Raw genomic sequence first — 19,720 nt, 5'->3', positions numbered from 1 at the left:
AATAACAGTATTTGGCATTATGAATTCTTAACATAATATTATACCCCAAATTCATCAGAGTATAGCAGGAAAAAATATGCTTTGGGTTATAAATAATTAATGTTTTAGCTGGGTTTTGGGGTGTTCAATGTATATTTTATAAAACATCAGTTTATTCTTTTTTCCCAACATACATAGCTTTTATTATGACCCATCCATATCTTATTGCATTGGCTGAAACTTCCAAAGTAATTTTTTTTAAACAGTTATGATGCAAGGAGATCAAACCAGTCAATCCTAAAGGAAATCAGTCCTGAATATTCATTGGAAGGACTGATGCTGAAGCTGAAACTCCAATACTTTGGCCACCAGATATGAAGAACTGACTCATTGGAAAAGACCCTGATGCTGGAAAAGATTGAAGGCAGAAGGAGAAGAGAACAACAGAGGATGAGATGGTTGGATGGCATCACCAACTTGATGGACTTGAGTTTGAGCTAGCTCCAGGAGTTGGTGATGGACAGGGCAGCCTGGCGTGCTGCAGCATGGGGTTGCAAAGAGTTGGACACAACTGAGTGACTGAACTGAGAGTATGGAAGTATTGCTCTTGTTTTGTGCTTTGAAATGAGAGTGTCTCTATGGTTTCACCTATGATGATTAGTTACCTGAGATAAATATTTTGATTATGGTCAGGATGTTTTCTTTTGTTCAGAGTTTATCATGAATTTTTAACCAGTATTGAACTCAATTTAATCAACTGACCCATTTTTTTTGCATTGTGATAAAATATACATAAAATTTGACATTTTAATCATCTTTAAAGTATAAAATTCAATAGCATCAACTGCATTCAGTGTTGTGCAATCATCACTACATCTATATCCACAACTTTCATCACCCTGAAAAGAAACATGTTAGGCAGTAACTCCCAATCCTGCCTCCATCCGGCCCCTGGTAACCTCTCACTTACTTTCTTTCACTTACTCACTTGCTTTCTTCCACTTACTTACTTTCTGTGGGTTTGGCTATTATGTTTCATGTTAGTGGAATTATATATTTGTCCTTTTGCACCTGGCCTGTTTCACTTAGCATAATATTTTCAAGGTTCACCACAGTTTAGCATATGTCCGAATTTTGTTTCTTTTTATGAACTGTGGTGTTGGAGAAGAGAGATCCAACCAGTCCATCCTAAAGGAGATCAGTCCTGGGTGTTCATTGGAAGGTGATGCTGATGGTGAAGCTGAAACTCCAATACTTTGGCCACCTGATGCGAAGAGCTAACTCATTTGAAAAGACCCTGATGCTGGGAAAGATTGAGGGCAGAAGGAGAAGGGGACGACAAAGGATGAGATGGTTGGATGGTATCACCGACTCAATGGGCATGAGTTTGGGTAAACTCTGAGAGTTGGTGATGGACAGGGAGGCCTGGCGTGCTGCAGTTCATGGGGTCGCAAAGAGTCAGACACAACTGAGCAATTGAACTGAACTGAATGTATTAATGTATGACATACCACGTTTTGTTTATCCATTCATCTGCTGATGGACATTTAGATTGCTTCCACTTTTGGCTACTGTGAATAATTCTACACGGAACATGGTGTAGGATATCTGTTTAAATCTCTGTTTTCAGTTGTTTGGGTAGGAGTATATTTGCTGGATCATAAAATAATTTTAAGTTTAGCTTTCTGAGGAACTGCACAACAGTTTTCCACAGTGGCTGCACTATTTTCTGTTCCTAGTAACAATGTACAATGGTACACACCCTTGTTTTCCTTTTTGTTTGAATTATGTTTATTCCAGTAGGTATGAAGTGTATCTCATTATAATTTTGATTCATTTTTACTTAATTATTAAAGATTATATGCATCTTTTTGTGTGCTTATTGGTAATTTGTTTATCTTCTTTGGAAAAAATGTCTTTACAACTCCTTCACCATTTTTTTTTTAATATTTAAAGTATTTATTACCTACTTGACTTTAAACCAAGTCTCAGTAAAACACAACAAAATTGTGCCACCATATAAATGATATCCTCTTATCAAAATTAAGTTAACTTGGAAATAAATATTTTAAAATCATGTATTTGGTCATTTAAAATTTTTATATAATTTTTATAAATTGTATATAATTTATTAATCAAGTAAGATATAAAAATGGAATTAGAAAATAGAACTTTTAATAATAAGGAAAATATTATATATCCAAATGTGAAAAATATTGTTTAAATGGTTCTTAGAGAAGAATTTCAAAATTTAAATACTTATATTTTATTTTTTTATTAATTTATTTATTTTAATTGGAGGCTAATTACTTTACAATATTGTGGTGGTTTTTGCCATACATAAATCAGCCACAGGTGCACATGTGTACCCCACGTCCTGACCCCCCTCCCTCCCCATCCCATCCCTCTGGGTTGTCCCAGTGCACTGACTTTGAGTGCCCTGCTTCATGCATCAAACTTGGACTGGTCATACATTTCACATATGGTAGTATACATGTTTCAATGCTAGTCTCGCAAATCATCCCACCCTCACCTTCTCCCACAGAGTCCAAAAGTCTGTTCTTTACATATATCTCTTTTGCTGTCTTGCATATAGCATCATCATTACCATCTTTCTAAATTCCATATATGTATTAATATACTGTATTGGTATTTTTCTTTCTGACTTAACTTCACTCTGTATACTAGGCTTCAGTTTCATCCATCTCATTAGAACTGACTGAAATGGATTCTTTTTAATAGCTGAGTAATATTCCATTGTGTATACGTACCACAGCTTTCTTATCCCTTCGTCTGCTGATGGACATCTAGGTTGCTTCCATGTCCTAGCTATTGTAAACAGTGCTGCAATGAACATTGGGGTACATGTGTCTCTTTCAATTCTGGTTTCCTCAGTGTGTATGCCCAATAGTGGGATTCCTGGGTCACATTTCCAGGTTTTTAAGGAATCTCCACATTGTTCTCCATAGTGGCTGTACTAGTTTTCAATCCCACCAACAGTGTAAGAGGGTTCCCGTTTCCCAACACCCTCTCCAGCATTTATTGTTTGTAGACTTTTTGATGGCAGCCATTATGACTGGCATGAAATGGTACCTCATTGTGAGTTTTGATTTGCATTTCTCTGATAATGAGTGATGTTGAGCATCTTTTCATGTGTTTGTTAGCCATCTGTATGTCTTCTTTGGAGAAATGTCTGTTTAGTTCTTTGGCCCATTTTTTCATTGGGTCCTTTATTTATTTTTCTGGTATTGAGCTGCATGAGCTGCTTGTATATTTTGGAGATTAATTCTTTGTCAGTTACTTCATTTGCTATTATTATCTCCCATTCTGAAGGCTCTCTTTTCACCTTGCTTATAGTTTCCTTCATTATGCAAAAGCTTTTAAGTTTAATTAGGTCCCATTTGTTTATTTTTGCTTTGATTTCCATTACTGTGGCAGGTGAGTCATAGAGGATCTTTCTGTGATTTATGTCAGAGAGTGTTCTGCCTATGTTTTCCCCTAGGAGTTTTAGAGTTTCTGGTCTTGCATTTAGATCTTTAATCCATTTTGAGTTTATTTTTGTGTAAGCTATTAGAGAGTGTTCTAGTTCCATTCTTTTACAGGTGGTTGACTGATTTTCCCCAGCACCACTGGTTAAAGAGATTGTCTTTTCTCCATTGCATATGTTTGCCTCCTTTGTCGAAGATAAGGTGTCCATAGGTGCATGGATTTATCTCTGGGCTTTCTGTTTTGTTCCATTGATCCATATTTCTGTCTTTGTGACAGTACCATACTTTCTTGATGACTGTAGCTTTGTAGTATAGCCTGAAGTCAGGCAGGTTGATTCCTCCAGTTCCATTCTTCTTTCTCAAAATTGCTTTGGCTATTTGAGTTTTTTTGTATTTCCATACAAATTGTGAAATTATTTGTTCTAGTTCTGTGAAAAATACTGTTAGTAGCTTGATAGGGATTGCATTGAATCTATAGATTGCTTTTGTTAATATACTCATTTTCACTATATTGATTCTTCCGATCCATGAACATGGTATATTTCTCCATCTATTTGTGTCATCTTTGATTTCTTTCATCAGTGTTTTATAGTTTTCTATATATAGGTCTTTTGTTTCTTTAGGTAAATTTATTTCTAAATATTTTATTCTTTTTGTTGCAGTGGTGAATGGAATTGTTTCCTTAATTTCTCTTTCTGTTTTCTCATTGTTAGTATATAGAAATGCAAAGGATTTCTGTGTGTTGATTTTATATCCTGCAAATTTACCTTATTCATTGTAGCTCTAGTAATTTTCTGGTGTTGTCATCAGGGTTTTTAATGTAGAGGATCATGTTATCTGCAGACAGTGAGAGTTTTACTTCTTTTCTCATCTGGATTCCTTTTCTTTCTTTTTCTTCTCTGATTGTTGTAGCTAGTACTTCCAAAACTATGTTGAATAGTAGTGCTTCACCCATTTTTTAATTGGGTCATTTCTTTTTGTTGATGAATTGTAGAGGTTCTTTATATGTTTGGGCTATTAAACCTTATGGTTTGCAAATATTTTCTGTCATTCTCTAGGTTGTCTTTTCACTTTCTTGATAATATCCTTTAATGGATAAGAGTTTTTAATTTCATGAAGCTCACCTTATCTTTTTTGTTGTTGTTGTTCCTTGTGCTTTTGGTGTTATATGTGAGAATCCATTACAAAATCCAAGGTAATAGAGATTTATTCCTATGTTTTCCTATAGGAGATTTATGAATTTAGTTTTGAGTTAATTGTTTTATATGGTATGTTCTGCAAAAGTATCAGTATATGGTTTTCACTCACAAATAGCAGCTCATACCTATTAATGGTTGGTCAGAGCAGTGACTTGGGATCTGAAATGGGATGCAGAGCAGCAGTTCCAGTCCCATACATGGTAAAGTTGCTGTAGTATCCTGATTCTGGAGAGCAGTTAGGGTCAGTGGGGTTAGTCTCACTGCAGTGCCAGCTCTAGCCCCTGGTAGAAGTTGCAGTGGCAGGAACTCCAGTTATCGCTGAAAGCTGGCTATAGTGCCTTTCCATATGCATTTAAGCAGGATACGGACTTAGCTGTTGTTGGATGGAATGTTCTATAGAAATAAAAAACCTCTGCAGAACTCTTAATTTATAGTTTTGTTCAATTCTGTTTCCCTCTTGATCTTAGTTGCTTTATTCATTGTTTAAATTTGGACTATTAAATTCTCTGAATATTATTGTGATGTCTCTGTAATTGCATATGGTCAGTCATGAAATATCACATGTAACATTTTGTTCTGGAGGTGGACTCCTCGATATACATACACAAATATAGATACATATATTCATACACATATATACCTACATAGACATAAATGCATATACACAGGTATATTTTGAAATCATGAGTTCTCATGAATGTCTTTGATTCTAATTTATCCTCTCAGGTCTTATTTTTTCTTTCCTTTGTTTTGTATGTGTATATCCTTTCTTCTTGAACTTGACTTCTTGAACTTGACTCTGAACAACAGCAGCACATTTACTCATTTGATGTATCCTAAATGCTGCTAAATTTGTTTGAGAATTCTTTGCCATTTTACTTCCGTTTTAGTATTTTGTTGACTTTATTTTGCAGGCAATATGTACAACATTAACCTACTTCCCAAAGTACAAGCATGCAAAAGATGTACAGCTGTCCCTTGGTACCCACAAGGGATTGGTTCCAGGACCCTCCTAGATACCAAAATCCAGAGATGCTCAAGTTCCTTATATAAAATGGTGCATATATTTGCTATATTTGCATATAGCTTATGCATATCTTCCCAAATATTTTAAATCATCTCTTGCTTACTTATAGTACCTAATACAATGTGAACACTATGCAAATAGTTGTAACAACAATGGAAATATTATCTAAGTAGTTGCCAGCACATGGCAGAGTTTTCCTTTTTGGAACTTTGTGGAATTTTTTCTGAATGTTTGCAACCTGCAGTTGATTGAATCTGCAGATGTGGTACCCACAGATACAAATGGCCAACTGTACTTAGAGAACTATCTATCATTCCTCCTGTACTCCCCAGCCCTACTGTCAGCCCCCTGAAGGCAAATAAGTATACTGTTTTCTGATTTAACTTTCTAGTGTTTTGTTTTGTAAAGATTAGTGTCTCTGTTTCTCTCCACTTTACCCCCTCATTTCCCATGTTTTCCTTCTCAAATGGTAACATACTGGATATCTTCTTTTTCTTTTTTTCTCACTTAACATTATGTGCTAGAAATAATAAAACACAACCCCATTAAAGCTATTTTCATGTCAGACCTAGCTTTATGGTAATTTAGTTGTTGCTGTTCAGTCACAAAGTCATGTACGAATATTCACAACCCTATGGACTGCAGCATGCTAGGCTCTTCTGTCCTCCACTGTCTCTGTCTCCTGGAGTTTGCTTACATTCATGTCCATTGAGTCGGTGATGCTGTCTAGCCATCTCATCCTCTGCTGCCCTCTTCTCCTTTTTCCTTCAATCTTTCCCAGCATCAAGTTCTTTTCCAATGAGTCAGCTCTGCCCATCATGACCATAGCCAAAGTATTGGAGCTTCAGCTTCAGCATCAGTCCTTCCAATGAATATCCAGGGTTGATTTCCTTTAGGATTGACTGGTTTGGTCTCCATGCTATCCAAGGGACTCTCAAGAGTCTTTGCCAGCACCACACTTGAAAGCACACTTCAGTGCTCGGCCTTGTTTATGTTCCAACTCTCTTACATTAATATTGGAAAAACTGTAGCTTTGACTATATGAACCTTTGTCAGCAATTTAGTTATAACTTAAAAAAAATGAGAGAAAATTCTGCTGTATATTTGTTTTAAATATAAAGATTTCACAATAGTTGTATCTATTTAGTAGACTAAAATGTATCTCTTTTTGTAGCTCCTGGTAGAAAATTAGATGAAAATCCTCTGCTTAAGAATGAAACACCATCAGAAGCTAAAAAACGGTTGTTGAAACCAGGAACTGCTAGAGCAAATAGACGCAATGGTAAGAATTATAGATAACTTTTAATTATTTGGGCTTCCCTTGTGGCTCAGCTGGTAAAGAATCCACCTGCAATGCAGGAGACCTGGGTTCGATCCCTGGGTTGGGAAGATCCCTTGGAGAAGGAAAAGTCTTCCCCACTCCAGTATTCTGGCCTGGAGAATTCCGTGGACAGCATAGTCTGTCGGGCTGCAAAGAGTCAGACACGACAGAGCAAATTTCACTTTAAATTATTTGAAGTTTGGCTCATTGAAAGATATTTTTTCTTTAATTTTCATTAAATAATGGATAAAGCAACAAAGATCAGGATAGAGAAAAAAAATTGAACAACACCTTATAAATATTTGTGCATGTATTTTATAGAAGTTTTATGCCTTGATCTAAGTATAAATACCCTAAGATAACTAGAAAACTAAATGAAACCTTTGATCAACTTTTGTTTGGTATTTGCATGGTTAATGATTAGTATATAAAAAGACTGCCTCCACATACACTCATGAAAACTGCTCACTCAAATTGCCTACTTCTCTTCCAGGGTCTGTCTGAATATGTATTATAATTCACTGCTTTGCAGTCCTCCTCCTTTAGTGTTGCACGAATTGAAAGAAACTTTGCTGCTTACTTGGTATATTCAGAAGTTTTATAATAGATCCATTTTTCTATTTAGCGTTTCTTATAACAGAGCCAAAAGCTATAACTATTGATGATCAACTGCCTGAGGATATAGATTCAGTTTTAAACAGGCGGTCTCAAGTTAACCTTGAAGCTTCAGGAAGTGGCAGTTTTGATAGTAAGTAATTAATTTAAAATCTTGGAAAATATTTTCAGTTAAATTCAGGAGAGCTTTGATCCATAGTTCATGAATGTATCTATAAGTATTTTGTTCAATGATTATTTATCTGTGTTCTATAATTCCTGAGTTGGATGAGTTAAATTTCCTGCTATGATTATGAATTACTCTGTTCTGTTCTTATGTTGTGTCATCTTGTCTTATGATACTTTATCATTAACATTCATATAAAGTTAAAATGAATAATTTTCCTAGAATTTCCCAGGCAAGAGTACTGGAGTGGGTTGCCATTTCCTTCTCCAGGGGATCTTCCCAACCCAGGGATCAAACCCATGTCTCCTGCATTGCAGGCAGATGCTTTACCATCTGAACCACCAGGGAAACCCCAAGAGGACAGACCCTTTTCTAATAAGGGACCCATTTTATCATTTTTATAGGGTTTTTTTTGGGGGGGGCCATAAAAAAAACTACCATGCCTGCTTTTAATGTGGCTTTAACTTCTGACTGGTATTTTTGTGACACATTTTTTTCTGTCCTGTTGTTTTAATAATTTTGTATCATTATGATTTTTCTTTTAGTGTGAAGATTATAACTGAGTATTTTTCAAATTCAGCTTGATATGTTTGTCTTTTTTTCTTTGAATATTTGTTTATTTGGCTTTGTTGGGTCTTAGCTGTGGTACATGAGCTTAGTTGCACCATGCATGTAGGATCTTAGTTCCCTGACCAGGGATCAAACCCAAGTCCCCTGCGTTGCAAGGTGGAGTCTCAATCACTGGACTACAAGGGAAGTCCCTATATCTTTGTCTTTTAATTAGCAATCATAGTCACACTTCATCAAATTTTGATGCTTTGAGAATGAAGTTATACCATTTTCTTTGTGCTTCAATTCTTCCTGCTTTATAAGTTTCTTTTACTCTTTTTCTGATGTATATTTTTGTATCATTACATTTTTTTTTTAGACGTATCTAACATTGCAAATTTTAACTTTATTCTAAAGTGTCTGGCGTGCTGCGGTTCATGGAGTCGCAGAGTCAGACACGACTGAGCGACTGAACTGAACTGAAAGTGTGAATATGCCAAGAGAGTGAAATAATATTTTAAATAGTGTTAGCCAATATTAAATTATTATTCACTTCAGATTATTGATATCTCTGAATATCTAAACAAGACTGATTCTATTTACAGAAGTGAAAAATGTAGTCACATATGTTTATTCTTTGATAATCTCTTTTAATACTTTATTGCCACAGAGTATGACTTGTTTATATTTTAATAAATGAGATAAAATATTGTTGGGTACATATATTGCATATATTGCTTATAGCACAAATCTGGTTGTCTAGTGCATATGAAAGTCATCTTATAGCTCAGAGTATGCATGAAGTATCAGATAAAATATTTTACTTGGAGTTGATAGAAAAAATTCAGTAGTAAATATTATAAAAATCATTAAATTATTTTTAATTAAATGGGATTTAATTTAATTTAACAGAGAAGGCAATGGCACCCCACTCCAGTACTCTTGCCTGGAAACTCCCATGGACGGAGGAGCCTGGTAGGCTGCAGTCCATGGGGTTGCGAAGAGTCAGACATGACTGAGCGACTTCACTTTCACTTTTTCACTTTCCTGCATTGGAGAAGGAAATGGCAACCCACTCCAGTGTTCTTGCCTGGAGAATTCCAGGGATGGGGGAGCCTGGTGGGCTGCCGTCTATGGGGTCACACAGAGTCGGACACGACTGAAGTGACTTAGCTTAGCTAATTTAATTTAAATGGGATTTAATTTAAATTTAAATAATTTAAATTTTAATGGGAGAAGGCAAGGGCAACCCACTCCAGTACTCTTGCCTGGAAAATCCCATGGATGGAGGAGCCTGGTAGGCTGCAGTCCACGGGGTTCCTAGGAGTCGGACACAACTGAGCGACTTCACTTTCATGCACTGGAGAAGGAAATGGCAACCCACTCCAGTATTCTTGCCTGGAGAATCCCAGGGATGGAGGAGCCTGGTGGGTTGCCGTCTGTGGGGTCGCACAGAGTCGGACACGACTGAAGCAACTTAGCAGCAGCAGCAGCATTAAATTATTTTAATTGAATTAATTGATTTTAATTAAGTGGAATATGTAGACTGATTCAGACTTACAATATCACTGCAAAGTTTTCAAAAGTTACAGTAAAATTTTTCTTTTTATTTCGTGGTTTTCTTGAATTTTTGTTTCATTCTACCATTTGCTGAAACATGCATATTGAATTCTTCTGCTATAATTTTGGATTTATCTATTTTTGTATTACTGGCCTCCTTATACTGCTTGTATTAAGTATATACAGTTTTATCAAAGTGCATGTTTCTGGTGAACTCAACTTTTTATTAAAGAGACCATATTAATATTTGGTAAGTTCCTTTGACTTAATTTCTGTTTTGTCTGATGTTGACATAACTATAGCAGATTTATTTTGATTAATATATACATACATATTTTTTTCATATATTTGCTTTCCACCTTTATGTATTATTAAGCTTTGGTGTGGTGTATCTTATAAATAGTTTATAGTCAGATTGTTTACAAATCCCATATTTTTTCTTTTATTCCAGAACACATAATCTGTAATTATTAAAACTATAAAATATATTGAGTATAAATATCCATGGATACTTTGTTTTTCCCCTCCTATCCCATTTTTCATTTTTAAATGAATGTTGAATCACTATTTTTTTATTCCAATTTTAAAATCAATCTCATGGTTTAAAATGTGAAAACTTAAAAAAAGTGAATATGCTTAGAAAACTGAAGTTACCTTCAACTTTTAAGTATGTGTATGAAATAACAGTGCCTACACATTCTTTCAGTAGAAACACTCTCATGGTTACACCAAACATCATAGTCCAGTCTTATATTTTGGTCTTTTAAAAAATTGTGGTCATTTACTTAAATTGTTACAAAAATGAAAAGGAAACTTTAGGTGATACTTGGTCTATCTTAATTCAGGAGCTTCACAATTCCAGTTTCCTGTTTTAGTGGATTAAAATCTTCTTTTCTTATAGTTGAGAAAATAGGTATTAGATGAAAATATGTCAAATGAAGATGAAGTTTTAATCTCAAAAATCCCACCTCAAATTAAGAATTTTGGAAGTTCTAGGAAACTGTTTTTGACAGCTTGACTATGATATGTGTATGTGTGGATCTCATTAAGTATGCTTTACTCTGGGCTTGTTGAGCTACTTTATGTGAAGATTACTGTTTTTCATAATGTTGGGGAAGTTACTGATCATTATTTCTTCACAGATTCTTTCTTCTTTCTCTGCTTTTCCTCTTTGTTGCCCATTGTGCTTATGTTGATATGCTTGTTTCCATCAGTCTCTGAGGCTCTGTTTATTTCTCTTCATGGTCCTCAGAATGGATAATCTCAGTTTATCTCTGTTTAGTTTCACTAAGTCTTTCCCTTTTTAACCCAACCTTTATTTTTATTTTTTTAATATAAACTTATTTATTTTAATTGGAGGCTAATTACTTAACAATATTGTATTGGTTTTTCCATACATTGACATGACTCCGCGACGGGTGTACATGTGTTCCCCATTCTGAACCCCCTCCTACCTCCCTCCCTATCCCATCCCTCTGGGTCATCCCAGTGCACCAGCCCCGAGCACCCTGTATCGTGCATCGAACCTGGACTGGCAATTCATTTCACATATGATAATATACATGTTTCAATCCCATTCTCCCAAATCATCCCACCCTTGCCCTCTCCAACAGAGTCCAAAAGACTGTTCTATACATCTGTCTCTTTTGCTGTCTCGCATACAGGGTTATCGTTACCATCTTTCTAAATTCCATATATATGCATTAGTATACTGTATTGGTGTTTTTCTTTCTGGCTTACTTCACTCTGTATAATAGGTTCCAGTTTCATCCACCTCATTAGAACTGATTCAAATGTATTCTTTTTAATGGCTGAGTAATATTCCATTGTGTATATGTACCACAACTTTCTTATCCATTCATCTGCTGATGGACACCTAGGTTGCTTTCATGTCCTGGCTGTTATGAACAGTGCTGCGATGAACATTGGGGTACACATGTCTCTTTCAATTCTGGTTTCCTCAGTGTGTATGCCCAGTAGTGGAATTGCTGGGTCATATGGCAGTTCTATTTTCCAGTTTTTTCAAGAATCCCCACACTGTTCTACATAGTGGCTGTACTAGTTTGATTTCCCACCAACAGTGTAAGAGGGTTCCCTTTTCTCCACACCCTCTCCAGCATTTATTGTTTGTAGACTTTTGGATAGCAGCCATTCTGACTGGCATGAGATGGTACCTCATTGTGGTTTTGATTTTAATTTCTCTGATAATGAGTGATGTTGAGCATCTTTTCATGTATTTGTTAGCCATCTGCATGTCTTCTTTGGAGAAATGTCTGTTTAGTTCTTTGGCCCACTTTTTAATTGGGTTGTTTATTTTTCTGTAATTGAGCTGCAGGAGTTGCTTGTATATTTTTGAGATTAATTCACTGTAAGTTGCTTCATTTGCTATTATTTTCTCCCATTCTGAAGGCTGTCTTTACACCTTGCTTATAGTTTCCTTTGTTGTGCAGAAGCTTTTAATTTTAATTAGATCCCATTTGTTTATTTTTGCTTTTATTTCCATTACTCTGGGAGGTGGGTCATAGAGGATGCTGCTGTGGTTTATGTTGGAGAGTGTTTTGCCTAAGTTTTCCTCTAGGAGTTTTATAGTTTATGGTCTTAGGTTTAGATATTTAATCCATTTTATTTTTGTGTATGGTATTAGAAAGTGTTCTAGTTTCATTCTTTTACAAGTGGTTGACCAGTTTTCCCAGCACCACTTGTTAAAGAGATTGTCTTTAATCAGTGTATATTCTTGCTTCCTTTGTCAAAGATAAGGTGTCCATAGGTGCGTGGATTTATCTCTGGGCTTTCTATTTTGTTCCATTGATCTATATTTCTGTCTTTATGCCAGTACCATACTGTCTTGATGACTGTGGCTTTGTAGTAGAGCCTGAAGTCAGGCAGGTTGATTCCTCCAGTTCCATTCTTCTTCTCCATTCTCAGTTCTCGATTGCTTTGGCTATTTGAGGTTATTTGTATTTCCATACAAATTGTGAAATTATTTGTTTTAGCTCTGTGAAAAATACCATTGGTAGCTTGATAGAGATTGCATTGAATCTATAGATTGCTTTGGGTAGTATACTCATTTTCACTGTACTGATTCTTCAGATCCATGAACATGGTATATTTCTCCATCTGTTTGTGTCCTCTTTGATTTCTTTCACCAGTGTTTTATACTTTTCTATATATAGGTCTTTTGTTTCTTTAGGTAGATATATTCCTGAGTATTTTATTTTTTAAATTGCAACGGTGAATGGAATTGTTTCCTTAATTTCTCTTTCTATTTTCTCATTGTTAGTGTATAGGAATGCAAGGGATTTCTGTGTATTGATTTTATATCCTGCAACTTTACTATATTCATTGATTAGCTCTAGTAATTTTCTGGTCGAGCCTTTAGGGTTTTCTATGTAGAGGATCATGTCATCTGCAAACAGTGAGAGTTTTACTTCTTCTTTTCCAATTTGGATTCCTTTTATTTCTTTTTCTGCTCTGATTGCTGTAGCCAAACTTCCAAAACTATGTGGAATAATAATGGTGAAAGTGGGCACCCTTGTCTTGTTCCTGACTTTGGGGAAATGCTTTCAATTTTTAACCATTGAGGATAATGTTTGCTGTGGGTTTGTCATATATAGCTTTTATTATATTGAGGAATGTTCCTTCTATTCCTGTTTTCTGGAGGGTTTTTTTTTTTTTTATCATAAATGGTACTGAATTTTGTCAAAGGCTTTCTCTGCATCTATTGAGATAATCATATGGTTTTTATTTTTCAATTTGTTAATGTGGTGTATTACATTGGTTGATTTGTGGATATTGAAGAATCCTTGCATCCCTGGGATAAAGCCCACTTGGTCATGATGTTTTTGGGTTCCGTTTGCTAGAATTTTGTTAAGGATTTTTGCATCTATGTTCATCAGTGGTATTGGCCTGTAGTTTTCTTTTTTTGTGGCATCTTTGTCAGGTTTTGGAATTAGGGTGATGGTGGCCTCATAGAATGAGTTTGGAAGTTTACCTTCCTCTGCAGTTTTCTGGAAGAGTTTGGGTAGGATAGGTGTTAGCTCTTCTCTAAATTTTTGGTAGAATTCAGCTGTGAAGCCGTCTGGACCTGGGCTTTTGTTTGCTGGAAGATTTCGGACTGCAGTTTCAATTTCTGTGCTTGTGAGGGGTCTGTTAAGATTTTCTATTTCTTCCTGGTCCAGTTTTGGAAAGTTGTACTTTTCTAGGAATTTGTCCATTTCTTCCAAGTTGTCCATTTTATTGGCATATAATTGCTGGTAGTAGTCTCTTATGATCCTTTGTATTTCTGTGTTGTCTGTTGTGATCTCTCCATTTTCATTTCTAATTTTATTGATTTGATTTTTCTCCCTTTGTTTCTTGATGAGTCTGACTAATGGTTTGTCAATTTTATTTATCCTTTCAAAGAACTAGCTTTTGGCTTTGTTGATTTTTGCTATGGTCTCTTTTATTTATTTTGCATTTATTTCTGCCCTAATTTTTAAGATTTCTTTCCTTCTATTAACCCTGGAGTTCTTCATTTCTTCCTTTTCTAGTTGCTTTAGGTGTAGAGTTAGGTTATTTAGTTGACTTTTTTCTTGTTTCTTGAGGTAAGCCTGTATTGCTATGAACCTTCCCCTTAGCACTGCTTTTATAGTGTTCCATAGGTTTGGGTTGTTGTGTTTTCATTTTCATTCATTTCTATGCATATTTTGATTTCTTTTTTGATTTCTTCTGTGATTTGTTGGTTATTCAGCAGTGTTTTATTCAACCTCCATATGTTGGAATTTTTAATAGTTTTTCTCCTGTAATTGACATCTAATCTTACTGCATTGTGGTCAGAAAAGATGCTTGGAATGGTTTCAATTTTCTTGAATTTACCAAGGCTAGATTTATAGCCCAAAATGTGATCTATCCTGGAGAAGGTTCCATGTGCACTTGAGAAAAAGGTGAAATTCATTGTTTTGGGGTGAAATTGACCAGTTAGGTTTAACTGGTCAATTGTATCATTTAAAGTTTGTGTTTCCTTGTTAATTTTATGTTTAGTTGATCTATTCATAGGTGTGAGTGGACTCTTAAAGTCTGCCACTATTATTGTGATATTGTTATTTTCCCCTTTCATATTTGTTAGCATTTGCCTTACATATTGTGGTGCTCCTATGTTGGGTGCATATATATTTATAAGTGTTATATCTTCTTCTTGGATTGATCCTTTGATCATTATGTAGTGTCCTTTTTTGTCTCTTTCCACAGCCTTTGTTTTAAAGTCTATTTTATGTGATATGACTACAACAAAGGTCTGTCTAGTCAAGGCTATGATTTTTCCAGTGGTCATGTATGGATGTGAGAGTTGGACTGTGAAGAAAGCTGAGCGCCAAAGAATTGATGCTTTTGAACTGTGATGTTGGAGAAGACTCTTAAGAGTCCCTTGGACTGCAAGGAGATCCAACCAGTCCATCCTAAAGGAGATCAGTCCTGGGTGTTCATTGGAAGGACTGATGCTGAAGCTGAAACTCCAATACTTTGGCCACCTCATGCAAAGAGTTGACTCATTGGAAAAGACCCTGATGCTGGGAGGGATTGAGGGCAGGAGGAGAAGGGGACGACAGAGGATGAGATGGCTGGATGGCATCACCGACTCAAAGGATGTGAGTCTGAGTGAACTCTGGGAGTTGGTGATGGACAGGGAGGCCTGGCATGCTCGATTCATGGGGTCGCAAAGAGTCAGACATGACTGAGCAACTAAACTGAACTGAGTATCTCTACTCCTGCTTTCTTTGGTCTCTATTTGCCTGAAATATCTTTTCCAGTCCTTCACTTTCAATCCGTATGTGTCCCTTGTTTTGAGGTGGGCTTCTTGTAGACAACATATATAGGGGTCTTGTTTTTGTATTCATTCAGCCAGGCTTTGTCTTTTGGTTGGGGCATTCAACCCATTTAAGGTAATTATTGATAAGTATGATCCCATTGCCATTTACTTTATTGTTTTGGGATTAAGTTTGTACACCCTTTCTGTGTTTCCTGTCTAGAAAAGATCCTTTAGCATTTGTTGGAGAGCTGGTTTGATGGCGCTGAATTCTGTCAGCTTTTGCTTGTCTGTAAAGCTTTTGATTTCTCCTTCATATTTGAATGAGATCCTTGCTGGGTACAGTAATCTGGGTTGTAGGTTATTTTCTTTCATCACTTTAAGTATGTCCTGCCATTCCCTTCTAGCCTGAAGACTTTCTATTGAAAGATCAGCTGTTATCCTTATGAGAATCCCCTTGTGTTGTTTGTTGTTTTTGCCTTGCTGCTTTTAATATTTGTTCTGTTTGATCTTTGTTAATTTGATTAATATGTGTCTTGGGATGTTTCGCATTGTTTGGGATGCTCTGGGTTTCTTGGACTTGGGTGATTATTTCCTTCCCATTTTAGGAAAGTTCTCAACTGTTATCTCCTCAAGTATTTTCTCATGGCCTTTCTTTTTGTCTTTTTATTCTGGGACTCCTATGATTCGAATGTTGGGGCATTTCACATTGTCCCAGAGGTGTCTGAGATTGTCCTTATTTCTTTTAATTCATTTTTGTTTTTTCCTCTCTGCTTCATTTAGTTCTACCATTCTATCTTTTACCTCACTTATCCTATCTTCTGCCTCTGTTATTCTATGGTTGATTCCCTCCAAAGTGTTTTTTTATTTCATTTATTGCATTATTCATTATATATTGACTCTTTTTTATTACTTCTAGGTCCTTGTTAAACATTTCTTGCATCTTCACAATCCTTGTCTCCAGACTATTTATCTGTAACTCCATTTTGTTTTCAAGATTTTGGATCATTTTCACTATCATTATTTGGAATTCTTTATCAGGTAGATTCCCTATCTCTTCCTCTTTGGTTTGGTTTGGTGGGCATTTATCCTGTTCCTTTACCTGCTGGGTATTTCTCTGCCTTTTCATCTTGTTTATATTGCTGTGTTTGGGGTGGCCTTTCCGTATTCAGAAAGTTTGTGGTTCCTCTTTATTGTGGAGGTTCCTCATTGTGGGTGGGGTTGGACAGGTGGTTTGTCAAGGTTTCCTGGTTAGGGAAGCTTGTGTCGGTGTTCTGGTGGGTGGAGCTGGATTTCTTCTCTCTGGAGTGCAATGAAGTGTCCAGTAATGAGTTTTGAGATGTCAGTGGGTTTGGTATGACTTTGGGCAGCCTGTATATTGAAGCTCAGGGCTGTGTTCCTGTGTTGCTGGAGAATTTGTGTGGTATGTCTTGCTATGGAACTTGTTGGCTCTTGGGTGATGCTTGGTTTCAGTGTAGGTATGGAGGCTTTTGGATGAGCTCTTATCGATTAATGTTCCCTGAAGTCAGGAGTTCTCTGGTGTTGTCAAGATTTGGACTTAAGCCTCCTGCCTCTGGATTTCAGTCTTATTCTTACTGTAGCCTCAAGACTTCTTCATCTGTAGAGCACCAGTGATAAAACATCTAGGTTAATGATGAAAAGTTTCTCCACAGTGAGGGCCACCTGGAGAAGTTCACAGAGTTACATGGAGAAGAGAAGGAGGAGGAGAGAGATAGAGGTGACCAGGAGGAGAAGAGGGGGAATCAAAAGGGGAGAGAGCAAGCTAGCCAGTAATCAATTCCCTATGTGCTCTCCACAGTCTGGACCCCTCAAAGATGTTCACGGAGTTACACAGAGAAGAGAAGAGGGAGGAAGGAGACAGAGGTGACCAGGAGGAGAAAAGGGGGAATCAAAAGGAGATAGACAGATCCAGCCTGTAATCAGTTCCCTAAGTGTTGTCCACAGCCCGGAACACACAAAGTGATTCACAGAGTTGGGTAGAGAAGAGAAGGGGGAGGGAGGAGATAGAGACGACCTGGTGGAGAAAAAGGAGAGTCCAAATGGGGAGAGAGCAGTCAAGCCAGTAATCACACTCCCAAGTAAAAATGGGTACCGAAGATTGGGTTCTTAAAGGTACAAAATTGATAACAAATATCAAAATGCAAAGATTAAAAATCTAGAGTAGGTTAGGCTCTCAAAAATACAATATTAAAAAACAAAGTCACAAACATTATAAAATATATATATGAAGTTTGCTTTAAAAGTAGTCTCTTTTTTTTGAAAGGTAATAGATTATAAAAATGAAAATTAAAAGAGTAATAGAGGCCTTAAAATTTTTTTAAGTTTTATTAATTTAAAAAATGATAATAGTAAAAATATATCTAGAAATTTCTCTGGAGTTATTGCAGACAGTGTGAGGTCAGTTCAATTTCAGATAGTTCCTTGATCCGGCTTATACTTCTCAAGATCTATAAACCCCTTCCAATGTAGTCAGTGCTAACTCCAGGGTTTTAATCTGTTGCACCTGTCACTTCCAAAGAGGTTTCTTCTGTTTATTTTAGCTTCTTCTGTTTGCTTGTTTCTTCAGTGTTTAATTTCCACCCTGACACAAGGGGAAGGTGGTCACTTATTTAGGCTCACTTGTTCAGTCATGCTGTGGGGAGGGAAGAACCCTGCAAACAAACATCACTGGCATGTGTGGGGGGTGCTCGCAGTGTTTCAGCTGCAGTGGGTTTGCCTCCACTCAAGCGTGTGAGCTTTCATGGTCTACACTGCTCAGGCTCCAGGTTGCTCTGCCGGGAACTGTCTGAGGCAGGCCCTGGGTTGCGTGCACTTTGCAGGTCTAAGCCGCTCAGGTTCAGGTTCTCGGGTACTCCACAAAGGCGCAGACTCGGTTGGGCCTGCGTTTTGTGCCCTTCCCAGGTCCGAGCAGCTCAGGTGGCCAGGTGCTTGGCGAGCGCAGTCACCCCCAGGTTGGGGGTGCATCTTATTGCCTGCCCCTTCCCAGCAGCTTGGTTTTCTGGGTGTACAATGGGCGTGCCTTCTCAGGTGTGCCATGTGTCTCTTCTGGGGAGCTGATCTCTGGCTGTGACCCTCCTGGCGGATGTCAACCGTCACTCGTGGTTAGCAACAGAGCCTGTTTGCAGTTTGGTAGAGGATGCCTTTCTGGGGCTGCGATTGCCCCTTTCCAGCTCTGGCTTCCCCCCTGCCTAGTGTCTCTGGCGGAGGATGGGCTGGTCCGCAGCCTGCTAGCTCTCCTCTGGTGTTTGCTCAGTCCTTTGTTCTGTGAACGGGCCTGGCAGTGCCTCAAGTTAGGGCTTTTCACAGGATAGTTCTCTCTCTCTCTCTCTCTCTCTCTCTCTCTCTCTCTCTCGCTCTCTCTCTCTCTCTCTCTTTCTGGCTATCCCACAGTTTGGGTTGCTATCTCACTTTAGTTCCCTCAGATTGCCCTCAGGGCATTCCAGCCCAGTCCTTACCCTAAGCAATGCAGCCTGCACCTCCCTGTTCATCCCCCCTTGCTGGTGGCAGCTGGGAGCACTGGGAGTTGTCGTTAGGCATATAATCTGTGGGTTTTAATTATTGATTGACTGATTTTTCCTCCTGGTTACATGGCTTCTGAGATTCCAAGATTCCCCACAGACCCCAGTGAGAAGTATTTCCTGGTGTTTGGAAACTTCTCTTTTAAGACTCCCTTCCTGGGATGGATCTCCATCCCTACCTCTTTTGTCTCTCTTTTTATCTTTTATATTTTGTCCTACCTCCTTTCGATGACAATGGGGTGCCTTTCTGGGTGCCTGATGTCTTCTGCCAGCATTCAGAAGTTGTTTTGTGGAATTTGCTCAGCGTTCAAATGTTCTTTTGATGAATTTGTGGGGTTAAATGGTCTCCCTGTCCTATTCCTCTGCCATCTTAGGACCGCCCCCCTAATTTGCTTTCAAGTTTGGAATATATAGAATATCAACCTACCTCTAAAAGAGATTGCAAGGGATCATGTTTTCCTGAATCCTTTCCCCTGTATGCCCCAGTTTACCCCTTCT

The 19,720-nt window shown here is 37.4% G+C and overlaps 1 protein-coding gene across 23 annotated transcripts in view; it reads left to right on the top strand.

Moving 5' to 3' along the window:
* The window catches only part of CCDC7 (coiled-coil domain containing 7), a 275,288-nt gene that overhangs the window by 69,367 nt on the left and 186,201 nt on the right, over positions 1-19,720 (top strand). For 14 of the 23 annotated variants that reach the window (XM_070800783.1, XM_070800784.1, XM_070800785.1 and 11 more), the window contains 2 exons: positions 6,868-6,975; positions 7,640-7,762. In XM_070800783.1, the coding sequence (XP_070656884.1) occupies positions 6,868-6,975; positions 7,640-7,762 (231 nt within the window). Of the gene's footprint in view, positions 1-177; positions 1,848-6,867; positions 6,976-7,507; positions 7,611-7,639; positions 7,763-19,720 lie in introns of those variants that run through there. The other 9 variants (XM_070800790.1, XM_070800788.1, XM_070800801.1 and 6 more) reach the window with 5 other exon arrangements.

Source organism: Bos indicus, chromosome 13 (genome assembly GCF_029378745.1).
Source record: "Bos indicus isolate NIAB-ARS_2022 breed Sahiwal x Tharparkar chromosome 13, NIAB-ARS_B.indTharparkar_mat_pri_1.0, whole genome shotgun sequence".
Lineage (NCBI taxonomy): Eukaryota > Metazoa > Chordata > Mammalia > Artiodactyla > Bovidae > Bos > Bos indicus.
This window is presented reverse-complemented; position numbering and strand designations above follow the sequence as displayed.